Source organism: Ictidomys tridecemlineatus, chromosome 6 (assembly GCF_052094955.1).
Source record: "Ictidomys tridecemlineatus isolate mIctTri1 chromosome 6, mIctTri1.hap1, whole genome shotgun sequence".
Lineage (NCBI taxonomy): Eukaryota > Metazoa > Chordata > Mammalia > Rodentia > Sciuridae > Ictidomys > Ictidomys tridecemlineatus.
This window is the reverse complement of record NC_135482.1, coordinates 5236393-5262291: the sequence shown is the minus strand read 5'-3', so window position 1 is coordinate 5262291 and position 25899 is coordinate 5236393. Positions and strand designations below refer to the sequence as shown.

At 50.8% G+C, this 25899-nt stretch overlaps 1 protein-coding gene across 5 annotated transcripts in view; it reads right to left on the bottom strand.

Annotated features, from left to right (window-relative positions):
• The window catches only part of Pacsin2 (protein kinase C and casein kinase substrate in neurons 2), a 110839-nt gene that overhangs the window by 23554 nt on the left and 61386 nt on the right, over positions 1–25899 (bottom strand). For 3 of the 5 annotated variants that reach the window (XM_078052609.1, XM_078052613.1, XM_078052611.1), the window contains exon 2: positions 4692–4830. The exons of 1 other annotated variant lie outside the window; for it this stretch is intronic. In XM_078052609.1, the coding sequence (XP_077908735.1) occupies positions 4692–4751 (60 nt within the window). In that variant the 5' untranslated portion in view covers positions 4752–4830. Of the gene's footprint in view, positions 1–4691; positions 4831–15534; positions 15687–25899 lie in introns of all 5 variants that reach the window. One more of the 5 variants, XM_078052610.1, reaches the window with a different exon arrangement.

Below are 25899 nucleotides of genomic sequence, written 5' to 3'. Positions count from 1 at the left end.
ACTAACCACAGAAGAAGGCAGGAACAATCCTGGAGACACCAGGGACGGGGCCAGCCCCTAAGGTACAAAGCCAAATCCTCTGGTAGAGAATCACCACTGGGAGTTCCTCCAGGAACACCTGCCCCTGCACCCTCCCAGTTCCCTTGTCCCTGACCTCAGTCTACCTCTACCCTGGCCCTGGACCCCTGAGCTTGATGCCTGTCTACTTATGACTCCCGCCACCCTACACCCCTAGCCCCGCTGACTGCACCTGGGTACCTCCACCCCACCCTGCCAGCCCAAACCAACAACGGAGCCAAGCTACTACAGTGTCATTGAGCCTAAAGGCCTCTCCCACTCTAAACTCTACTGGTTAGAAAGGGAAATGTGCCTCCAACCCCTTAAACAGTTACTTCCAAACCACTGAAACCCAGGGAGAAAAGAAAGTTCTTCTTCAGAGAAGTGGTGTCCCAATGGCACAACCCTGAAGTGTTGGGTTCTCAGGAGGCAAGTACAGAGCCACTCTAACCCTGTGGCAGCCAGGAGGCTGCCCGCACTTAGGAAGGTCTACTTCCGCCACCACTCCTATCACCACGTGCCAGGCTCACACACACCACTGAGGGCCCAGGTAAGAGCAAAACTGGCGCTGCAGAGGCCTCCTGGGTTCAGAAGCCCCTTGGACCCTGGCTCTGCCCTGATACCAGAGGCTTTGGATTCAACATGCTGATCAGTGCTGCTGGTCCAGTGCCAGTCAGCACCAGCGTGTGGGGCACCTGGCATGGGCAGCTGGTCCCGATTCAGGAGCAGGCCACCCTGATTGTGGAGTCTACCCTGTGAGGATGCACCCTGAACACTACCTTTCCTTTCCCCACTAAAAGCACGACTCGATTCTCCCTAGCACTAGCAATGAGTGAATGCACAGGCTCAAGAGGGCTGCAAACGGGGCACGTGGAGGGCCCAAGCCGAAACCACACCCACAGAATCCATGCTCGGGGTAGCAGCTAAAATGAACCATCTGGCTGGTTCATTTTACTGGGCAGCTAGGTGAAGGGGACTGGCACCAGCCATGCCTGCTCTACCCTGTGGTGTCCACCCTGCATGCAGTGAGCTGTCTGGAGGTCCAGTGGCTGCCTGCTAGAACTGGCCAGTTCTGCACCTGAACCCAGGCTCCCACAGAGGACACACTGGGCTCAGCAGGGAGAGAGCTCTTGGGAGGACCTTCAGTACCTCCCTGTCCCATGCCCAGTGGTAGGCACTAGCATCACAAGCCAACAGGTCCACCCTGCTCCTGCTGCACCACAGGTCAGCAGCCAAGGCCAGGTGCAGCAGGGTGCTAAAGGCTACCAAGCACACACTGATAAGCCAGCCTGGCGCTGCACACTTACAATCCCAGCTCTACAAGTTCAAGGACAGCCTGGGTAACCTGACAAGACCTTGCTCAACATAAAACAAAACCCGCTGGGGTGCGGCTCAGCTCGGGGGTAGAGCACTTGCCCAGCAGGTGAGAGGCCCTGGGTTCATTCTCAGCACCACCACAACAACAAAAAAACAAAACCAGAAAAACAGAAGGAACCCAGGGCACTGATGCTAGCTGTGGACTCTACGAGGACGGAAACTGTCCCTGTCGTATTCACCTCAGGGACATGTCCCAAGCTCAGGTCTGGCACACGATGAGTGCTCAACTCATACAGGCTCACCTGAACGACCAAGAAGTATAAAGGAAGCCTGGAGAAAACCCAGAATCCCCTCCAAAAACCCCTTGGCTGGACAGAGAGCGCAGCACCGGCTGAGTTCTGCTCTAACATCAAAGTCCCAGCCAACGCCCGGCGCTGATGTTTGGATGCTGTCAGAGGCATCCAGCCACGGCTCATATGTATGTCTTCTGAACTGTAAAATCACAGAGGAATTTTCAGGTTTAATTCTGAAAATTCTGTAAGTCATGAGGTCCAGAACCAGACAAACCAGGCCATGACAAATGCAGCCCCAGAGTCTAGGAGCCCAGCACCCTTCAGGACTCCACCTCACCATCTGGACCAAGGACCAAAGTGGAGACATTCACCCACCAGAGAAGTGCAGGATCTTAGGAAAACCACATTATCTCACTGGCTGAAAAGAACTTCACAAGAACACAACTTACTCCTAAAAAGCTAGGGACAGAGCTCTGAAGAGCAGGCCACAGCAGCCTGTCTAGCAGTCCCAGAGTGACCAAAGGCCATCAGCAGCAATGTGACTCTCCTAGAAATATGAAGAACCTTAAATAAAGACTGCACTTGCCAACAAGTGCAGCACGCTTACCAGGCAGGGTAGAGAGTCTGTCGAGGAAAAAGGAAGAGGGTGTCATGTGCCTTGTGAGGCTCTTCGTGGAGGTTCTCAGTAATCATTATGACCGACCTGGGAAGCAGGGCCCAGCAATGCCACGGAACTGCTTGGGAAGCCAATCAGGCCTTCTCACCTCTCTGAGCCCACAGAGGACCCTGCTGTGTTCACGCGTGGCCACCACTGCAGAGGACGACTCCCTTCTGGCAGAGGCTCCGGAGGCTACGAGTGGAGGGAGCCCTGTGCCCAAATCCCAGCTCCACACCTTTTCCCTACAGGAACTCGGCAGTCCTAAACTACTCTGAGCCTGGGTTTTCCCACCTGTAAAGAGGCAGCTGCAGCCTTGGAAGGACCGCAGGGCCTGGTGCAGTGAAAACCAACCAAGAGCCCTGGTTTCCATTTCTAAACATCTTGAAGCTTAACATGCCCTCAGAAAAGGTCACAGATCAAAAGTACACCACCCATGTGTACAAGCTTGATGCGCCCTGCCTGGGACACGACAGGGCCAGGGGGTCACCGCTCTCTAGGAGCAGGCAGCCCAGGGCCACCTCAACCCAGCTGGTGCTCCAAGTCGGCAGGCAGGGCCTTCTGCTGGACCCACACAGCCTCCAACTAGGACCATTTTAGTCCCTCTGTCTGCTTTATCCATCCTGTGTCCCCAGGTCCAGAAGAGGGCGTGGTGCCTAGCAGGCCTCTATAAATGCTTAGAGAAAGAGTGATTTCTGCTCAGTGTTATTTAAGTACATATCTTATTCCAAATATCTGTCTGCATCTCAAGAGCAGTCCTAACACACCACCCAGTTTGGCTTCATCCTTTCAGATCAACTCGCACCCCCGGCCACTCCTCCCTCAGTCGGGCTCTCTGCTAAGCCCCAGACTGTCATGTGAGAAACATGTCCTTGCTGGCAGGGAGTTCACAGTACAGATGAAGAAGCAAGCAGTGACCATACAACATGCAGGATGAGCAGGCACGAAGGCTGCCTACGCTGGCCAGGAATGGTCCAGGGAGGCCTCCTGGAGGAAGTGCTCCCTGGGAAGGACACAGAGGTCCGGTTGGAAGAAAGAACCCTTCATGTGCTTGTGCTCCAGGAAGCAGCTCTTTGAGACAGGCTGCTACTTTGCTCAGGCTGACCTTGAACTCCTGGGCTCATTCGATCCCCCTGCCTCAGACCCTGGAATGCAGGGACTGTGCATGTACCACCGCACCAGCTCAGGTCATACTCATCCTGGAATGAAGGATTTAGTCCAAAGTCCACTGGGGCCTTTCACTTGAACAGGAAAGGAGAGTACAAATGATGGACATTTGAGCCCCTTGGCTCAAACCCTGGGCTTCTGAGATTTCCCGTCCCCATCAAATCATAACACAGACGTGTTCGACTTGCCACAAACTGACACTCTGTTTCTTGTTGTCCCTGGCCAACACCAGGACATCAGCCGCCACTTCCATCACCAGAGCGCCCGTGTCAGGAGGGCGCCCGTGCGGTGCTGATGGCTGTCCCACTTTATCTGGCAGTCTTCCCTGGGGACCAGTATCCACCTTTACAGATAAAGACCCTGAGGCTCGGATGAGCTGAGCCACTTGCCCAAAGTCACACAGTCACACAGCTGTGGTGGCTTAGCTGGAACCCACGCCCAGGTCTTTTCCACTGCAGGGCGCTGCTTTTTTTCATGAAGTCCATAGCTGCCAAGAAGCTCCAGGGGTCTTGCCCCAGGGACAAGAGGAGATCAAGAGCTGACTTTTAGGCTGGGGGTGTAGCTCAGTGTACAGCACTTGCCTCCCACGTGCAGGGCACTGGGTCCCCTTCCCCAGCACCACACAAACAACACAATTGACTTTCCTTTCATCAGTGGGCAGGAAAAGTAAGTGGGGCTCAGGAAGAATGGCTTCTGGAACAAAACACAACACAAACATTCACACTGCAGCCAGGAAGGGAGTTCCTCACAGGCACAGGGCAGCAGGCAGATGCTGCACTGGGCTCAAGGGCAGTGTGGTCAGTCCTCTGGCCATTTGCCTGCACCCTGCAGCATGATGTCACATCACAGCTGTCTGTGTCTCCATTCCAACAAAAGTAAAGCTGCCTCAGGCTAAGTTGGGTCATCAGCCTATGTTGCTCCTGGTCACAAAATTGCAAAGCAGAAAAGGAAACATCTAGAATGGAAAAGGTCCCCAACCTCTTCAGCTACCCGACCCCCAGCAGGACCAGCGTCACCTCCCTGCGAGTGAAGGTGAGCCTGAACTGGCCAACAGCAAACACTGCCCCTTCCCTGCTGCCATCCAGACCTGACCACAAGTGCCTGGCGGCCTCTGGGTATGTTCATCTCATCACCTCGACCAACACACAGGCTGCCAGGACTGAGGCCGGGCTCTGCATCACCAGCAGGGTGCCAGGCTTTACCTCCCAGAAGCTGTCACTGGACACCTCCACGCCCACGGAGTCATCATAGGGAACAGACATCTCTCTAAAGGGTGAGGCAGCAGCAGCGAGCTCCCGGACTCAGGGGTCAGCTTCAGATGCTCAAGATCTGCAGACACACCTAAGGAGGAAAAGCACAGGTCACTGCAATTTCCCATTCTCAAGGAAAAAAGGAAGTCACCCCATCCAGAACTTCCATGCTCTCCACTACCCATCCACAGAGGCTGAAAGGTTTCTGTTGGGTAAGAAAAAGAAAGTCGTGAACGTAAGCAGCTCTGGGCACTGGCCTATGAGCACAAGCTCCTCCATCTGTCTCCATGTTATCGAGGAAACCTCAACATCTTCCTGAAAAGCTTAAAGAACTCTGAAGATCAGTCCGTGTTCTCAGATCAACACGATTGATACCCTGGCTGAATAATCTTCCCCATCCCTCAAGGAAAGGACAGAGATCATGTATGGAGAATATGTGGAAGTGAGCAGGGCCCCTGGGTCAGGACTGCCCCAGCCCATCCTAACCATCTGGAGGGGCGAGGACTGGATGAAACCTGGTGGACTGGACACAGGCCCACCTTCAACACCTGACCTCATTCTCCAGAGTTTCCACCACATTTCGCTTTGGCTAAGCATTGATCCCACTCCCCATCTTGATGGACTCAGCCGCAGAAAGCCCAATTCACACCAGTTTAGTCTCGCACCCTCTGTGTGAGGCTTAACTAGAAAGAGAAAGACAACCCCACCATTTCTGAGTAATAGACTCAAGGCAGGCCCAGGCAAAGGGCAATCATTTCCCCTGCTAGCAGGAAGATGGAGGGCCCTCCACATTCATAGCACAGATGGATTTTCCAGGGCAACCTGCATGCAGCCAGGTGAGACAGTGACTTCCCGAGCTACAGGGCCAAGAGGCCAGTGCCTTAGCTTAGCAGTGGGAGGAGCTGGTCTCGGCTATGCTCCTTCTTGGAGCACCTACAAGGTACAAGGCTTTGTTCTAGGTACCTCCCCTATGTCATCCATTAATCCTCACCATTTCTTGGGAGACAACCTAGAGATAAAGTAATAAACACAGGCACTAGAATCAGGCTGCCCAGGCACCAATCCCAGAGCTGCTACTTACAGCTGGGCAACAGTGGGCAGGTTACCTACCCTCTCTGTGACTTAATTGCCTTATCTATAAAAGACAGATAAAAATGAAACCTACATCACAGGATTGCTGTGAGTCAAATACATACAAAGAGAGCTTGGAACAATACTTGATCCACACTAAAAACTGTGAACACTAATCACTATTGTCATTATGGTTACAAAGTAATTATAATTACTATCATTCCTTTTGTCTGTGTTACAGATGGGAAAACTGATGCTCCCGGAGGTTAAATACCTAGCACCCTGTAGTGTTCTCCCCATTATACCAACACGTTTTCAAAAAATAACCTAGGATCGAACCCGGGCCGCACGCATGCCAGGCGAGCGCGCTACTGCTTGAGCTAAAAAATAAATATTAAAAATTCTCTCTCTCTCTCACTCTCTCTTTAAAAAAATAAATAAATAACCTAGGGCTGGGGATGTGACTCAAGCGGTAGCGCGCTCACCTGGCATGCGAGCGGCACCACATACAAAGATGTTGTGCCCGCCAATAACTAAAAAATAAATGTTGAAATTCTCTCTCTTTAAAAAAATTTTTAAAATTTTTAAAAATAACCTAAAACTTAGATAAGTCAGGTGTCCTATCACCTAAACGCTAATTGCTGGTGGAAAGGGTTCATCCTGGCGGACCACAGAGCTTCCAGAAGTAAACACGGTCATCCATCGATACCCAGCAGGAACAGGTTAGGGCACTTTAGAGCCAGGCACTCCAAACCACTCAGGCTGAAGAGGCAGAGCCAGTCACAGCCATGTACCCGACAGTGGGCTCTTCTCACTGAGAGGACCCCCAGTGAGCACTCCTGCTTTGGGGCTCCACTCTGCAAATTGCTAAAATATCACAAAGGCCACCCTGCCTAGGTGCCACATTTCACAGTGTTCCCTTCTCCTATGGACTCCTATGCTACCAGCCAGGGATCTTCTGGAGTCACCCAGCCCATTCCTGCAGCAGCAGCAAGTCCCCTGCTAGAGTAGCTGTCTCTGCTCCAGGCCCTCAGGGAATACCAGGACTTTTGTATGGGGTGAGCCTCACGGTGGCCCCACCAGGCCATTTTCTGTCTGTATGTAGCTGTGGTTCAGACGCTAAGAGAAGATCAGTTCTGCACAAAATTTAAGTGCCTGCTAAACACTTGGAGCCAAGAAGAGGCTCAGCACAACAGCCAACTTTTAGGGGCAAGAGAGTAAAGGGGTAACAAATCCAAGACACCAGAGCCACCAAGGGTTATCTATGGGAGAGGATGCCTGTTCCTGCTATACAAGAACAGATTTGAAAGCCTGAAGGTCAAGTTACTTATGCAAGGTCACACAGCTCACAATAAATGGTGAGAGAAAGCTTTGAAAACCAGGTTCTAAAATCTGAGTTCTTCATCTAATAGTACATCACATATAATTAGCAATTCATGGTTATCATGAATGAAATACCAGGAAAATATCAAGGGGGCAGGAGTCTCTTCCTCCACAGGACAAAGGGAAAGGTGGGAAAGGGGTAACAGGCAGATGGGAACTGTTCAAGTATTGAAAGGAAGGGCTTCCTTTCTATAAAGGTGGTCGAGATGGGTCAAGGGGGACCAATGAAATTTCCTCTGTCCCTGGAAATCCACAAGTGGTGGTTTCACATATGTGACAGAATCAGCTCTCAAGCTTTATGCTCAAAAGGAATATTCTACACAATGAATGAGACTGACTGGTACCACAGACTCAATATGGTCTACTCCTGGGCCCAAGTGACCTCGAGTCACATCAACACACCCAGGCACAGAGCTGGGTCAGCAAGAGTAGAAGGGAAGAGTAGGAATCCTCGTGTGGCTCAGGACACAAGGGTCCCTGACAACCTGAAAAGGGAAGAGGGGAAACCTGCCATTACTAGCTGCTGTGGGCAAGTCTCATCCATTGAGTAAGTATCTAAGTTTCAGGAACTGGGCTAGTGCCGAGGATGCAGATAGTCCATGAGCTACGCACACTTCAATTTCTTTTAAATAAAATTCAAAAATACAGCTTGGCACGGTGGTGCATGCCTCCAGGCCCAGCTATTTGGGAGTTGAGGCAGGAAGATCACTGAGCCCAGGAATTCAAGATCAATCTGAAGTGAAACCTCACCTCAAAAAACAATAATTTAAAAATTAGTAATAAAACTAGACTCCATCAGTGAGGAAATAAGAACAAAATGTTAAATCTTGTCAAATGCAAACAGAAGAAAGGATTTGCTCTATAACACTGTGAGTAAAATTGGTAATAAATGTTTGATGACTATTAGAATAAAATTTCATGATGTCTGCTCTACATATTTACACAAGAAAAATGCCAACACCCAACGTGAAAGGGGCGTTAGGGTACCAATCAACTTAGACATTCTTCATCTTCTTTTTTAATGGATTTACAACTTAGGAAAAAAAGTAACCCGTTTTCCCTACAAAGCACTGAGAAGAAAGGGAAGAAGGCCTACCACAGCTCCACACTCCCTTCCAGCTCGCCTCCTGGCACCACCACAGTCCCCTCTCGCGGGTGAAGGCAAGTGCGCACAGTGGGTGCACACACGACTTGGTACCTAGAGCTGCAGACAAGTAGCTCTGAGGTGAGAGGAGAGGGCAAGGGACGCAGCCCTGTTCTAAGAGAAAATGCGCTTCTGGAACAAAATGCCCCTCATTAAGCAGATGAACACTGGCTCTCTGTTCTAGTGCGGACCCTCCCGTGAGGGTCTCCCTTCTTAAGTGAGTATTAGCAGTTGATCTGGACCATAGCAGGCAGGCTGTACCCCAAAAAGTACCACGCTGAACTCCACACACAAGCCACCAGGGAAGGAACTGCCTCACGACATCACATAGGTGTTTAATAACTCTCTGGTGACTGAATTACACCCCCACGGTGGCTCTCTTGACTGGAAGCTGCCGTGTTCGCTTCACAGGTGTGGTCTGCTGCTCCACCCGGAGTCCAGGGCAAGCGTTCTCCAGGGGTGGAGTAAGCCAACCTCAAGGTAGCACTGTGCTCTGAGCACCTCTCGGCACTGCTAGCTGTTCCAGGGAGCTTTGACACATTATTTCTGGTTCCTCAAACCCCCCACAGGTATATTACTGTCCCAGGAAAGCAGCCAAGGTGCGAGGGATTCCAAGCCCTGGTCCAGAGCCCTCTGCTCAGGAGTGCTGGCAGGAGCTCCCTCTGCTCTGGAGTCGCAGAGCTTCTTACTGGTAGGAATCCCCACAGCACCCCAAGGACAGCAGGGACTTTTAGTCAGAAGTTGTTTTTCCTTTTCTTTTTTTCCCCTCACACACAAATGTCCTTACCCATTTAAATGGTTGTGATTCCAGTATCCTCTGAGCTGAGGAAATCCCTAGTTTGGGGAAACGAGGGGTAACATTCCTGCTAAAGGAAGAGATGTTGCTGCTTCTGCTCCATCCCTTCTCCCAGGAGCAGGAGCTGGCCTGGCACCTGCCCATCCTGGGCACACGCTGTGGGACAGGCTGTTCTCTAACCCTGGAGGTACTGGACACGTCTAACCCCTCCCCATCAATGCCAAAAAATACAGACTGTGCATTTGATAATTAACTGCTGCCTCTCATCTGGACGATAAAGTTCCAGAAAGACAGCGGGAAGCTGAGAAGAAAACGGGCCTCCGCTCTGCCTCTGGAACTCAGGCATTCGTCTGTATGAGGGTCACCGTCCTCTGTGAGGCAGGCATCACAGGCCCTGTCACCTCCTGAGGTACTGAGAGGCTCCAGAGCAATAAGAGGTACAAGAGAACTCTGGGAAAACAAGACACGACAGACAAATGAGTCGTTGCTGCTCTCTCCTATGCCAGGGCCTGGGCTGGCACTTCTGCACGGTTCACATATCTGATCCTCAGGACTTGACTGATGATCTCGACCTACAGAAATCGAGCTGCAATACTCAAATCAATACCCAGACAACTCGTGCTGGGGTGAGGAGAGGGTTCCCGCCCTGACACGTTCTGCACGAGTTCTTGGCCATGGAACGGTTCCTGGCCCTGATGCTATCTCACGGGCTATGCTACGTGCCCCACAAGCTAGCACAGAAACGTGGCCATCTGAACTCCACACAACTAATTCTGAAACGAGCCTTTGGTGGGTACTGAATGCCCAGTTACTCTAGATTCTTTCCCATCACTGCGGAAAAATACGAAGGCAAGAAAGTATGTTTCTACAAACTGTTTCCTCCAAAACCATGACACTAAAATAGCTGACACACTCCTGCTGCCGAGGGTCCACTGAAGTGACAAGAGGGAATCTTTGACAATGTAGAGACACAAGAAAGAGGCAGAGCCGCAGGAGTGGAGGGTGGATTAGAAGCAAGCAGATGGACCAGGCTAGAGAACACAAAGGAACCACCCAAACACCAGGGGTGGGGAGGGGCCTTGCCAGGCAGGGGACAAGGGAGAAACCCAACAAAACTCTGGTAAGAATTCTCTAGGGCGTCAAGGATGACTGCATCACCATGAGACATGAATGGTTTGCCATGGAAAAGCAGAACTCAGGAAACCTTACTCTTTTTAGAACTTTATTAAATACCAAAATAAGTAATTTTAGTATAATAAACAAAATTAAATATGAAGCTAGTAGCCAGGTGTGGTGGCACATGCATGTAATTCCAGCTACCTAGGCAGCTAAGTTCAAGACCAGCCTGGGACACATAAAGACCCTGTTTCAAAAAAAAAAAAAAAACAGAAAGAAAAAACAGCAGCAGCAGCAGCTAGTGACCTGCATGATAAAACCAGAGGAATTTCCTCTTCCATAAAACAGGAGGATAAAGAGAAATGTAAGGGTCAGTGCAGGTAGCCAGGAGGAGCATCTGGGGTCCTGAAGGCCTGGGGACGAGGAGCTTTGTTCTGTGCACCCCACTTCCCCTCTAGCTCAGGGGGCCCACAGTACTGCGTGTGAGAGGGCCTCAGTGAAGGCTGAGTGGTGAGGGTGTGGGGTGGGCGGGTCACAGCAGCGCCCAGCCTCCCCTCCCTCCTGTCATCCGCTGGGAGGAGTATAGAGCTGCTATGGTCACTGAGCAAACTGCATTCATGGGTGGCTCCCTCAGGTCAGCTCCTTGGAGACCATAACATTCCTACTCACATGACAGCGTGCACCCCCGGACTCATCAAAGTGGACAAGCAGCAAACCACAGCTCGATTGCAAGAAAATCCCAAGTGTAAGACGTACAGTACAGATCACCACCTCCCCCCCCCCATCCTCTTGAAAAACACGCTCAGGGTCCTCCAGGCTGGCTCACAGTAAGCCCTCCGAAGATGCTCACCGTGCCCACATTCTAATAGGCACTCTTCAGGGATCCAGAATGACTGGGTTGGGTAAAGGGGCCCAGATCTCTGATTCCACTGACTTCTGCCATGAGGACCGTGAACACCGTCAGTCAGCCGCAGCTGAGGTTGAGCGCGTGCAGTCTCAGAGGTGAACAGGAAGTCGAGGGTGCCCTTGGCCTCAGCTGGAAGCTGGCATGACCTCCTTCCTCCCCTTAGGGCCTGATAACAGGTATCAGGCAAACAAAAGATACACATTGCATAAGTACCTCTAGTCCCCTTTAATCACCTTAGTTTGTTCCAAAAAGAAAAACCAGTAGAGGTCGTTCCTCCGTGGCGCTCATATGCCCGGGGATCTTGGGCTCTGCCTGTGAGTACACCACTCCCTGGAGCGCTGAATAGTCTGGGTTTAAGCTCTCTACATTCTACAAGGTCAAGAATGATGTGTGGGGAACAGTAAGAAGTTATGACTGTATGGAGATACCTGACACATATGGGGAATCACATACCTTAAGAATCAGGCCCCAGTGAAGTTTCCTAACAGCTTACGTGAATTTGAAAAGAACGAATAGTCTTCTCTTGCCTGGCCTTTTCCTGGTGTGCTCTTTTTCCCAGCAATGTACAACATATTTCTAAGGGAAAATCGTGGAGGATTTTGAAATTTAATGGTCATGCTTCCTAGCTCAGCAATCTAGGTCACCTCTGCCTTTGCCTTTGCCTGTTATTTCATAGTACTGTAGAAATGAAGCTAACCATAGTAATTAGAATCATTTCTGTCCATAGAAATGTAAATTGTGCCAAGTATAATGTCACTGACTACTGCTCTGTGGATACTGGCCAGTTTAGTGAGCTTTGCCCATCTGTGAAAGTCCTTTCAGCATTCTGTATCCCACAGTAAATGTTTAGAATTAACATTAATTAATTAAATTAATTGAGTCAGGTATGGTGGTGCATGCCTGTAATTCCAACAGCTTGGGAGGCTAAGGCAGGAGGATTGTGAGTTCAAAGCCAGCCTCAGTAATTTGACAAGGCACTTAGCAACTCAGTGAGACCCTGTCTTTAAATAAAATATAAAAAAGGGCCAAAGATATGGCTCAGTGGTTAACTGCCCCTGTGTTCAATCCTCAGTAGCCCCCCAAAAAGGAGAGAGTATTCACTTGAACAGTTTATCTTATTTATTCTCTCATTAATGAATTAAATAATTAAACACACACACACACACACACACACACACACACACACACACACACGTCATTCTTTGGATCAAAGGCCATTGCTTAAAGCAAAAACATTCCGTACAAAGTACTCCTTGGCAAGTCTCCCTGGAAGCCTCCTCCCATCCCTGACCACAGAGCCGCAGAGGGCCTGTCCCTGGGGCAGGCTGGGATCTGGGTTGCACTGCAGCCTCATGGAGTACAAGGCTGTGCTCGTGGCTTCTCTCCTCCTGGGAGGCAAAGAAAGTTACTTGGGATGGAATGTTCTCCAGGAACTGGGAAGTGATTGGAAGCTCTCCTGCTACTGCTCTGCCTGGGTGAGGGGAGGATCCTTCCTTAGGTAAGACACCTCTTTACCCATCTGTGCTACAAACATCCACCAAGGACCAGGTACTCTTGTAAGCCTGGCGATGCAGCAGTGAGTGGGACAGACATGGTCCCTGCCCTCTTGGGGCTAATGTCCTACTAGGGCACATGGCATGCAGCTGCAGCATGTGGGAACACTAGAACAGAAAGGAATGGGGCTCTAGAAAAAGAGCATGAGAGAGGGCTTGTTGATACCCCTGTGGCCTCTCGGAGGACCCTAGGAAGATGAGGAGTGGGCATGGGAAAGACAGGCGAGGGTTACTATCAGGAGAAGCAGAGGGCACTAGTGCTGGGCCTGCCACAGCACCCAGCAGGGTGGGAGAGCAGAAGGGTGGCACTGAGGGCTCCAGGGAAGGGTGACATGGCATCGTTGCTAACTAGGATTTTAATATCTGTGCTCTGGTTTTCAAAAATCAAAGCCTTGGGCTGGGGATGTGGCTCAAGCAGTAACGAACTCACCTGGCATGCGTGGGGGGCTAGGTTAGATCCTTAGCACCACATAAAAATAAAATAAAGATGTTGTGTCCACCAAAAACTGAAAAATAAATATTTAAAAAAAATAAAAATAAAAGCCTCAATTACTTAAAGGAAATGCTATAAAACCTAAGCACAAGCATTCTCCTGTCATCGCCGTCTCAGAGCCACGTAGCCGCACTGACGCACGCCTTCTCAATGGGAGATGCGCTTGACCCAGCCCTACCCTTGGACCCAGCTATTTCTTCGGAAGGTTTATCCTACAGATAAATTCACCCAAGAGCCAAATTCAAGAGTTCACCATGGCATTGCTTTCAATAGCAACAAACAAAATCAATACAACAAAAAAATTGAAGCTACCACGTGTCCATCCAGAGTAAAAAGTGCAGGTGTGCCTGCGGAGGGACACCAGGAGCCTGTGAGGGTGCCCCAGAGTGAAAAGAGTCACAGCCCCACAAGCAGATTCATCCCATAGTATTAAAAAAAATGACCAGGTATCTGTAAAAGCTCGCTGGTGCACAGGAGTTCCTGCAGGGTCTCAAGGGATATGTCACAGGAGTAAGGGGGGACCTTCAGGTTTCACCTGGTAACCTCCCAAACTACTCTAGGATGTTCTCCATCGGTATGAGCTAGTATACAAACTAGCTAATAAAACCCCAGCAAATACCCCATTGTTTTGTGACTGGCCTGAGCTGGAAGGGAGGGGGACCCCACCCTAGGACATGCTGGGGCTTTGGGAGAGCTTGGGGTCCACCTGTACTCCTGGGCTGGCTCCCCTCTGCAAACCCAAGGAGATGACTTCTTTCTACCATCAAGAATGCCACTCACTTTGCCCTCGGGTGATTGCTGTCGCCTGTCTCCTAGCGGACCTCCCAGCATGCTCAGCCCCACTTTAGTCTATTCTCAACAATGGGCCCTCCCAATGGCTCCTCCAAGCCGCTGCAGTGACCTCATGCAGAGAAGGGGCCCAGATCCTTCCAGCTGTGTTCTGCTCACCTCCCCCAAGTTACCGGGTCCCCAGGCCTCTCCCCGGCCATCACAACCCCAGCTCCAGCCAGGTAACTCTGCTGGTGGTGGCACTGAGGGGCACAGCCAACTGGTCATCCCCTCCTTAGAGTGGCCTTCCTTCTACACAGGCCCGTATTAGCCACTACCTCAATGAGGCCCCCTCTGCCTCCGTGGCCTGGCACAGCCCCCGCCCAGCCTTGTTTTGCTGTCCCAAGCACTATGGCCTCCCAACAAGCTACGAGATTTACTTCCCTGTTCTGTTCATTATCTGCCTTGCCCAGTAGAATGCATGCTCCAAGAGGGCAGGCGCTGGTGACCCCATTTTCAATGGTACAGCACCAGCAGCCAGAGTCCCACAGTAACAGTCACTGTTAAAACTTGCGAGAGGAGGGGCTGAAGCTTTAGCTCAGTGGCAGAACACTTGCCTGGCATGTATGAGGCACTGAGTTCAATCCTTAGCACTACATATAAATAAATTAAAAATAAATAAAGGTACATCAACAACTAAAAATTATTTAAAAATAAATAAAGTTTTAAAGAATAAAATAAAACTTGTAAGAGGAACTCAGGTAAGAAAAAATGAACGAGGCTGGGGATGTGGCTCAGTGGTAAAGGACTGGGTTCAATCCCCAGCACGAGCACAAGGGGAGAAAGAGGAAAGCTGAGCTGAAGACTCCAGTCATTCATACAGACTGAAGATCCACAGATGGAAACTAACTGGGAAGTTTATTTGAAGATGCTTTAACTCCAGGGGTTAGAATTATGTGATGAACACTATGGTACAGGTTACACCACACCACAAACGGACTCAGTAACCACGGTGGGGGGCATGCAGCTCGGCCACCATCCACCCCCAGCCACCCAGCAGGCCCTCCTACTGCCCGACAGCCCAGGGTCCCAGGCCTGAGTCTCTGCTGCTGCCAGCCTGGCCATGGGCCATTTCTGTTTGCCGCACTGGTCTCCTGCCTCTCTCTAGCCCCCTAGCCTCCGGGAGGAAGGCTAAGCCAGTGCACTGCTTTGTGCCTCTAGCTGTAAAAGCTCAAGTATTTGGCCCAATCTCTTTTGTTTCCAATGATTTCATCTGGAAAAGTGAACACTCCTCAAAGGGAAGAGATACAGATCAGCAATCTCTGCAACACTGTGTGGTGCACTTAACTCAGGACTGGAAAAAAAACACTGGGTTGCAAGACGTTGAGTTAAAGGTGCCCCTATGAGGAGGACGATGAGGCTCAAGGCTGTCCGGTCCTGGGCAGCAAGAGCCAGAGTACGTTTTCACAACTGTGAACAGCAGAACCGTAGGACTATAAAGTTTTAGAAAAACAGTCAGCGCCCCTAGGCAGACACAGCTTGTGGTTGCCCTGGAAACCCTTACCTGAAAACCAGGCTGGCTAGCACAGGATCTTAAACCACCTTGTGGTGTAGACCATCCACAGCAAGCTGCAGGGTGGGCTGGCGAGAGGTGGGGCACGTCAGGAGTCCACCAGGACACAGGCCAGTTCCCCAGACACAAGCGTGACTCAGAGGCTGAAATATCAGTTAAAAAGAAAAGGAAATGTAGGGAAACGCCTCTTACTTTGTTTTACTCAACACAGCAGAGCAGTCCTATTCCTCCTGCAAGGAGAAAAATCTCAGCCTGGAAAGGAGAGCGAATCCAGATTCCTCTCAGCCAAAGAACCCAGCCGAGACACAGCATCCGTGCCGAAGCCTCCAACTTCCATTTAGGCACAATCCCTCTAGCTCTGTCTTTCCAGCCAGCAGTACTGCGAGGCCCATGACAACTGAAAATCCAAATGCCATCCCTCAGCCAGCACAGAGCTGTCACAGACAATGAGGGCACCACCCACAGGCACTCCACACCAGGCTCTGCTCCAGCGCCGGTGCTGCCTCCCGGCCTTTCTTCTGCCGTCCTGGGCTGGCCCTACTGCCATCACAGCCAACCAGCCTGTGGCCCGCTCCTTAGCCACATGGCAGGCACCTCTCCCTGAGGTCCACCTGTCTCCCTGTCACTTTCAACGGCTTTCACACATCACCCTGTGGTCCAGCACTTACATCGGATGTCAGCATTTCAGGTTGTCCTGTCAGAGCCAAGGTTGGGGACAGGGCACCTCCTGTACAGCTCTGCGCCTTTGTCCCATGACTCCACCAGGACGGTCTGGCTCAAGCATCCTGAAGACAGTGGGCAAGCCTCGCCCTTAAGGGGCAAGCCTCCAATCTGACACCCTCCCTCTGCACTTAAAGGGCAGATCGCACCCCCCTAAGAAGTGGGAGATACCCTGAGAGGAGCGGGAAGACCCCCACAGACACTCCGCAGCACACAGCGCTGCCGTCTTGGGAGTTCTTGCAGTAACTCCCCCACCCCCCGCCGCCTACAGCACCCCGTAACTCTCTATCCACCTTACAGGAGGAGGTTTCAGGAAGCCAAACATGACCGGCGATGAGTAAGAAGTGGACAGAGTGGAGGAAGTAGAGAGAGCTCCCAGGAAAGCAGGGCTGGCTGCGTGGAGTCACTCTTGGCAGGAACAGGAATCAGGCTGGCTTGGTTTTTAATAAACATCAAGGACATAAATGACACTCATAAAATCTTAAATATGAAACTTATTTAGTATCAGCTATCAGAGTGCTTCATCTGTAGATACCCACGGGGACCACTCCTTTGAACTTGGCAGGACGTGCCAACATCTGAACAGGATTAAGTGCACCCCATAGGCAAGAACGGGTACAGTGCGCTTGTGGCCTAGATGTGGGGAGAAGGGAACCACTGGTGTACACTGCCTGGAATGCCAATTTTTATTTTATTTATTTATTTTTTGGCAGGGGGACCAGGGATTGAACTCAGGGGCATTCAATTCCTGAGCCACACCCCAGCCCTATTTTGTACTTTATTTAGAAACAGGGGCTCACTAAATTGCTTGGTGCCTCCCCATTGCTGAGGCTGGCTTTGAACTCTCAATCCTCCTGCCTCATCCTCCTGAGCCTCTGGGATTACAGGCGTGCGCCACCACACCCAGCTGGAACGCCAATTTTAAAAGAAAAATATCCCAGGCATTCACATATCTGCAAATAAACAAAATGAAGAAAGCTACACTGAACATAATTTTTAATGATTCAAAAATCTTTTTTTAATCTCACAAAGGGCTCTCAGGGCTCAAATTTGGAAGACTCGTCTCAAATTTGCCATCAAACAGCTGTGGGACTTTGGACAGACCCCTTATTGTTTCAGCATCTCATCGTCTTCATTTGAAAAGAACAGAGTTTGATGAAATTAAAAATTTTTAGAAGAGTCTCCTAGTGGGAAGAGATTGTGAAAGAACTTGCATGGAGTAAAGCTAAGAAATGAGGAGAGTGTGTATCTGTGTTGACTTTAATGATGCAATGCCTTTGGCCTTCACTGCACCTGAGCCTTAGAGCCACCCTTTGAGCACATCCCAACGCACCAGGACCCCAGTGTCCAAGTTTGAACTCTTTCCCGAGGTCTCATGTGAAACAAGCCACCCAAAGCCTAAGCTTCCCAAGCATACCTACATCACAGAAACTACGTTAGTGAAACAGAAGCTCAACAATCCAACATGTCTTATGCCTACAGATGCTAAAATTCAAAGGGAAAGCTGATAGCAACCAACACACATTGCCTCGAGAACTCACGGGTGTTCTGATCCCAGGTCCCAAGACTTCTCACCAAAGACGCTTCTGGGAGGCCAGGCACGGTCGCAGCAGGGGTCAGTGGGTTGTAAAGGTTAGTTGGGAACAGCGTACCTGCAGGTGACTTACCCACCCGGTTTTCTCTCAAGGTCAGCTTGCCCACTCTTAGAATGGATGTCATACTGACCACACAGCTGGGCATCTTGTCAAATACAGGATGTCCACTCTACAATGGTGACCTACTTCCAGTTGGTCCAGTTTGCAGGCTGCTTTTGCTATCTCAGGGTTCCAAGAAGAGCCCTGCTCTGTCAGGGCTCAGCACCTCCTTTCACACTATCTCCCTCCCTAAAGTGCCTCTCAGATGAGGTCAAGGGACTAATTGTTCTTCAAGGTCAAGATTAGATGAACCTCAATCAAGGTGGAAGTAGCTGTGCGCCACCCACGGTTCTAAGGAAGCAGCTTCCCAGCCAGTGACACCAGTGACACCACAGGTATACAGGGAGGGGCAGGCGCCGGAAACCTTAGGTAAGGGTGGAGGTGGGATGTGGATGGGGCAGAAGAGGGCACAGGCATCAGTGTCCATGGGACACTGGTGCCTGCCCAGAGAGGATGGGGTGAGGGGGCAGGGAGAACTGGGGTCTTTCTACCCAAAATCGCTGTGTGGTTCAAACTTGAGACACTGTCACACTTCGTAACTGTCCAGCTACTGGCTAGACTAAGAACTATTTTACATGCTATAAATACTGTTTTAAATTACCAGGACCACACAGATCATGCCGCTCTTATTGTTTAATGACACAACACTCTCTTCCAAATGAGCCCAGAAAACTTTGCAGAATCCCGGATCATAACAGATACAGGTATGTCAATAACTTCATATTTTCAAAGCGAAATGAAAGTACAAGTTTGATGTTTCCCGGAGGAATACCAACGTTAGGTAGGAAAACCCACCCTCCTTTACAATTTCCAGTCTCCTCATGGTAACTTGTGCAGGCACTCAATCACATCACCTTCCTGCTCCACATGCACTGCGTCACTGTTAAACCCCGATTCCTTCCCCTTGTGGCAGGTCACTCGGAGCCGGCTCTGCCTGCCCTCCTACTGGTCCCCTCCATGCTCCTCTCCTGCTGGTCCTGCTCTGCTCCAGCACTGTTACCTCGCCACCTCAGAACTCTGGGACACAAGCACATGCTGTTCTCTGCCTGAAATGCTTTTCCCTGAAGTAACTGCATGGCTGGCTCCCCGAGACCACTGGGCCATTCCTCAGGGACACTCCCTGACCATCCTCTCTAATCTAGCCCACCGCCACCATTCTAACCCGCTGCTCTCATCCTAACTCTTCCTAGGCTTCTTCAGAGCACACACCACCGCAGAGCTTGGTGCTGTCTACAGCAGGCCCCTCACCCACAGTGACAGGTCCTCCCTGCCCGTCAAACTGGCAGACACATGCTGAGGTCTTTGAAGAGTAAAGTGTTGACTTTAGAAAAGCATATCAGGGTCAGGAACTTTACAGTAATTACACTATCAATTTCACTCATGAAGGCTATATATTAACAACTCTTGGATAACACAGGAAAGAAAAAAAAAAAAAGACTCAGATTAACCAAAGATATTTCTTGAGCTGAGAGTAAAACTTAATTTTTTTTGGTGATCATTAAAGAGCCAATCCTTAAAAAAATAAACAAAGGCAAAATGCCAATTCTTGCTCAACAGCCAGTGGTGCAGCCCATCAAGTCAGAAGCCCTCCCCATCTGGAGCCTCCTGTTGCCTCCAGAACATCCCAGAAGCACACACCTCTAGAAGGCCACATGTTTGCATTGCTTCTGTTCTTCAAGTCCCCTCTGCACCAGGAGAACCAACTTTGTCAGGAAATACGTCAGTCAACTACACTCAAAATTTTCAAGCATCAGGAATCACTCAAGTGGAGGTGGTCACAGACCTCAAGAGATTAGACACAAACTAGCTCTGCGGTTCCATGCATTCTTGGGGCTTTCTTTAAACCCTGAGCAATTCTTCAGTAAATTCACATTTCTCAAAGCACTGAAGCGCAGAGAAGAATCTCCTAGAATGATCCCAAATGCCTGGAAGAACGGGAAAGGCAAACATGGCCAGAGAATAACAAGACCAACATGGTTTTTCTTTAGACTACAGATTCTTAAAGCAATGGATCTGCCCAAAGTGGAAGTCTCAGTCAAGTCCAAAAACAAATTACTACACAAGATCAAGAGAACAAAACTATACTCATGCTTGATGATGCCCGAGAACCAAGGGTCTCTTGGCTGTCTGGACCACACTGCACAGTGGTTGCACCCATGAGGCCCATGCAGCCTGTTCTCCCACCATGAACCTGGGAGTGGAAGTGGCTGCTTGCAGAGGACATGACCTGTCCACTCACACTCCAGTGGAGCCCCCAGCCCATGCCCACTGCATGGGCCATCACAGAGCCAACCCTCCCTCTCCCAACCTCTGTAGGTGACTGAAACAACCAACCCCTCCCTTGTGGAGAAAACTGCCGTCACAACTGGAGGAACATGGACATTATGAACAAGAGGTTCTAAGGGTTGTAAAGTTGATGCTCAAGTGTGTGAAAGTATGAACAAGCAGATTTGAAGAAATATTATGGAGTCATGGTAACAGAAACCACCAAAGAAACTCCAGTTGCGCAGAGCTGTTTAAAAATAAACCGGATACTCAAATACCAGCAAAAAGCTACACTGACTCACCCTGTTCCCCTCAGTGCTGGAGCACAGCCCGTTCTTTAACACACTTGTCTTCCAGGCATTTCCCCTACTGCAGAAACGTGAGGCAAACAGGAGTAAAAAGGCAGCTTTGAACTTTTCTCTAATTTTATCACATAAATAAGATCTTATGTTTTGGGCTGGGAGTACAGAAATGAACATTCATCGGGAGCACTGAGGCCCTTAATAAGAGCAAACTAAATTCAAAACAATAACCAGGGCCCTAGAGTGTGCCAAACCCAGTGTTCAAATCAGTGAATCTCAAGAACAACGGCATGGCTTCTACCTTCCAGCTGCAGCTGTGCGCAATGCCGTGCTCCCCTTCTTGGCTTGTGTGAACACCCCCCACATTGGATCCGGTCTCCCCGCACCACCTGCAGCCTCACACAGGAAACCCTCGGGGCCTCCCACTCATGCCTGCACTACCTGCTCGGCCCTGACCTCCTGCACTTCACGTGTGGCACGCTGTGGCCTGACTGCCCTTCCTAGTCCACTCCTGTCAGCTGCAAGGCCAGGCTGGAACCTCACCCCTCCTCTTCCATGCCACTACAGTCTTACACAGTGCCCATACCTGGCCACCTTGCTGCTCCCCCAAGCAAGCCGTCAGCTCCTAGGGACCATACTCAAGTCGCCTGGCTGCCCTGGTGCCTGCACGGAACCTGCAGCTAGCTGCTCAGTGACTGCTGTACCCAGGACATGCCCCTCCGCCCCGTTCCCTTTTCCCTGCCCTAACTTGCAGCATCTCTTCTCTCATTCACCATTTAAAAAAAGGGGGGGGGGAGGAAACACTCTCGGGTACCAACTGCCCCTCTGCCTGCAACCCTGTGAACACACCAGGTCCCCTCCCACCCTAGGTCTGGAGCCAGAGTTCCAGGACACCTGTGGAGAACAAGCTCTGCTGCTGGCTGAGCCCTTTCAACGACTTGTACTTTGGCAGCCCCTGAAAATCAATTCTGTAAGCCTAGTTTTTCAATCTTTTACAATAAAAATTATTCACTAAGTTGCATAATCTCTGAAATTTCAATTTGTCTTGTTACCAAAACGCCAGGAAACCACCCAAATGCACACCAACTTCAAGGAGGGACAACTACCTCCTTTGACGAGAACATGCTATCAGCAGGTGCACCAGACCTTCTGCAGGCAGCAACATCAATGTGCGTCCTGGGGAGCAGGTTCCAGAAGGGCTCCACAGGACCCTCAGCCATCAAGTTTAATAGCCATGGTGGGAGTGCGAGTGTCCAGTGAGTGCACAGGTCTCCGAGATAATTCAGTCTTCACCCAAAGTGGGCATGACCTGAGGCTTAGCTCAGGGATTACAGGGAGGCACCTGCCTCTTGTCTGGCAAAGACTCGCAGAGGCTCCCTTCGCTGGCTCTGGCATAATTAGTGAGGCTGAGCAGAATGCCTGGGGGCAGGGCACAGCCTCCTTGGACCTTGGATCTCCCTGTTCCTAAGGCAGGTGATCTTTCAGTCTGCTCAGACTAACGACCTGAGGGGAGGCTGGGAGCACAGGCAAAGGATGGACTTGCTGGAAGTCATAAGTGAGAATACATACTGTGCACCTGGTGTCAAAACAGATGATTTTTAAATAAACAAATGAAGAGGCGGTTTTCCTTTAAGTTAGCATACACTTACTAGGCACACACTGGTCATCTACCCAGCCTCTGTTTACTTTCCATTCTTCCCACACCCAGCACTGGGAATCCATGCAGCCAAGAACATTCTGGGGATGTTTCCCCAACCAAGTACATCCTGGGGAATCCACCAGGTACAAAAAAAACAGAAATCCCTGCACCTGTGGAGTGTGTGTTCTAGTACAGGTGACTGACAGAGAAATTGCTAGGCAGAGAAAGAAGGCAATGAAAAGGGTGGGAGAAAGGGACCAGGAGGAAGCTGAAAAGAGGCTGAGGCGCTTTAAACAGAATGACTGGGACGGCCTCATCAACACCTGAAATGATCTGGGAGGAGGAGCCGCCTGGGCCTCCAGCCCAGGCAAAAGGAAGAGCCCACACTGCGGCCAGGGAGGCTGCTGGAGTGTCTGCAGAGGGCAGACAGCTACTGCAGGAGCCCAGGGGAGAGGGTGACGCCAAGACCACCCAGACAGTAGGAGCAATGACAACGCATGAGTTTAAGGAACAAAATGACCTCGTTCTTGCAACTTCTGTCTCACCCTCAATGTCTACCACTGACCCCTGGACTAGATTTCCTGGCACAATCATCCGCAAGCCGGTGCTCAGGAGCTGCTGTGTGTGCATGCATATGTGGCCCTGCCCTGAGTCCTGTACAAGGAGGGGTTGGACACACACCAGCACACCCAAGGCTTTCAACAGTCACACCCACCCCTTCCACAAGCCCCATGTGGCCCCCACCTCGACTGTCCCTTCAGGGCCCCCTGTGGGTGAGGAGCAGGAACATGGCCTGAGCCTTCTCTACCCAACACAGCTCCAGGAAGCAGGAAGGTCCAGAATCCCAGGGGTCCCACACCATTTAGAGGCCAGTCAGAGACATGGACCCCTGGGGGCTTCTGCTGGCTTGGTTCAAGCAATTCTGAACCCCTCTCTGCCTCCTGTAGGCCACCCCTGCCAGGCCTCCCACAGCATGTCTTCCTCGTCCTCCACCTGGAGCTCCATGAGGAAGGGCTTCTGCTCTGCTCATCTATGTGGGACCCAAATCAGGCGCTCAGGAAGTGAGCAGGGAGGCCAGGGAAGGGAGGAGAGGAGATGCTGTTGGCCCTGGATCCTGAAGGTAGAGAAGTCAGTATTAAAAAAATACTGTTCGTGGGCTGGCTGTAGTTCAGTGGTAGAGCGCTCGCCTAGCACGTGCGAGGTCCGGGCTGGATTCTCAGCACCACATAAAAATAAATAAATAGAATAAAGATGTTGTGAAAAAACACTGTTTGTGAGAAATATAAAAGAAATAGTGGGTGTGGGTGCATGCAGTAACTGTTACAATGACTATTTCCCCTAAAATAACTTTTAGACCTAACAGTGCAAGAAGACAAGCTGATAGCCAGGCGTCTGGTCATTTTAGATATGCTCTGGGGTGTGGCAGCCTCAGGGTACAGAGAACCAACAGCAAAGGTAGGAGGAGGCCCACAGTCACAAGGTCTCAGCTGTCAGTTCACCCCCAGGATGGAACTGGTGAAGGGCTGCCGCTCGCAGCATGGTCAGAAATGTCTCCAGCATCATTTCTTCTTACATAACGAGAAACACGTCAGCTGACAGATCTGTGCCTTAGGCTGACTGTACAGCAATGTTTCTTTAGACATCTGGTTGGCAAGGACCCTGGGAATATGGAGATTCAGCCTGAAGATTTTCCAACCTAAATATTGAGTCACTGTTCCACAGATTTAAAATAGAGTTACTTTAAAAAGGACAAAAAGGACACAGTTTTCAAGCCGGATATTAATGTGAGAATGCAAACAGCAGTGCAAGGAAATGAACAGGAACAGTCTAAAGATTTGAAAGAGAAATGATCCACGGCGACCCACTTACATCCGCACTAGGTGAACCAGAGCGTGCCTCTCAGCCACGGAGCCCTCCAGCTCCTAGAGGGCCAGCCATGTGGGGAGCCATGCGCACCCCCAGGGAGTGTTTTTATGAGAAATATGTAACTACTTTGCTTTCCAGGCTGAGGGGCAGAACGCACAGTGGGAGGGTGAGTCGGGAAACCTGGCTTTTACAAGTCACTTCCCAGCAGCTTCCGTCTCCTCACCCACTACCAGAGGGAGGGACAAGCCCTGTCCAGCAGTTAGGCCAAATGACAGGTCACTATCATTGCCTCTTGCGGTCTCTCACTGGGTCACTCAGGTGTCCTGAGTGCCTGCATGTTCCTGCCTCTTTGGAGACTGCCGTGGGAGGAGGGCATGAGCAGGACTCTGATGACCTGCAGGAGGAGGCTGCACAGCAGAACCGTCCCAGACTCCTGAGCTGAGTCCTCCTGCCTGCGCACCAGGTGCCTGCTCCGTGGAGGCTGAGGCGCTCCTAGTGGGCTTCACACCTGCACCCAGCCCCTGTGACGCAGCCGGCTGTTCAGGGGAGACAGACTACAGCTACATGGAAGCACATGCTTGTAAAAACTCAAACTCGCTCTCCATTACTCAGTCAGTAGAACAGTTTTCCGACTCTGCAATGAAAGGAAAGAAGTGGCTTGCAGGGAGTCGCGAGGCTGTGGGCCTGTGTTGTCTTCGTCTCTGAGCAGAAGCTGGGAACTGGGGCTCTGCCTAAGGGGTGTGTGCTGCGCGCAGAGGCACGTGCACTAGGCACTTCTAGCACTTTCAGCTCGGTGTCCGCTCCTCTTTTATGGATGATGAAAGCTGGGAGAGCAGGCCAGTCTCTAAGGGCAGCCAGTCAGGTAGGAAGTGTGCCCCCAGAATGCAGGCCTGGCCAGGGGACAGGGACACAGAGCCCTCACAAGCATGGCCTGGGGAGGGCAGCCCCGCTCACCCCTGGGCTTCCCTTGGAGCTGGCACAGCACCCCCTCAGCCTCCCCTGCCCTGAGGCCTCGGGTTTCATCCTGGAAGACAATTTAGAAGGTTCAAAAAGATTGAAATTCTGTACCTACAATGAAAAGGTCTCCTGATGGTTTTTATACTCAGCAGGGTTTGTTCACTGCTTCTGTTCTGGCTGATTAAACTTAAATTGGATTTCACAGTTTTTTTCCATGATTTTACCTTAAAGAAAACTGACATTGGCCCAGATGAACGGTCTTTTCAAAGGCCTCATGTTCATGGCACTGTGCAGGGGCCGGGCTGATGGCCGTCAGCTTTCTTCCTCTCCTGTAACTAACTGCGGCCACCGCTGGAAGGGAAACCTTTGGTCCTGGAAAAATGCTCCTTCTGTCCCCTCTCACTGGCTCCTGGGGACAACTTCCTCAGGTGCTTCACTCCCGAGCCACAGATCCTATCCTGAGTCCCTGTAGACTCCACTAAAAAGGGCCAAAGTCTGAAACTGACCCCCCAAACACACACCACCGTGGACCACTGCGCAAGTCCCCTACAGCTCTGCACCACCCTGGATGCAGGGTGCCAAGGAGTCTGGCTGTAAGGGCCTCGTGTAAGTCTGTCCAGAATAGACAAAGAAATGAAATGGCATAGCCAGGAGAGCTGCTCAGGAGGGCCAAGGGCTGAGCACTGAGCACTAGGAAGTTCTGCTATTTCACTAACAGCTTTAAGATAGAATTCACACACAATCCAGCCACTTACAATACACATGGTGATTTGTTTTTTTGTTTTTTTGGAGGGGGGGACCAGGGATTGAACTCAGGGGCACTCGACCACTGAGCCACATCCCCAGCCTTATTTTGTATTTTATTTAGAGACAGGGTCTCATTGAGGTGCTTACAGCCTCGCTTTTGCTGAGG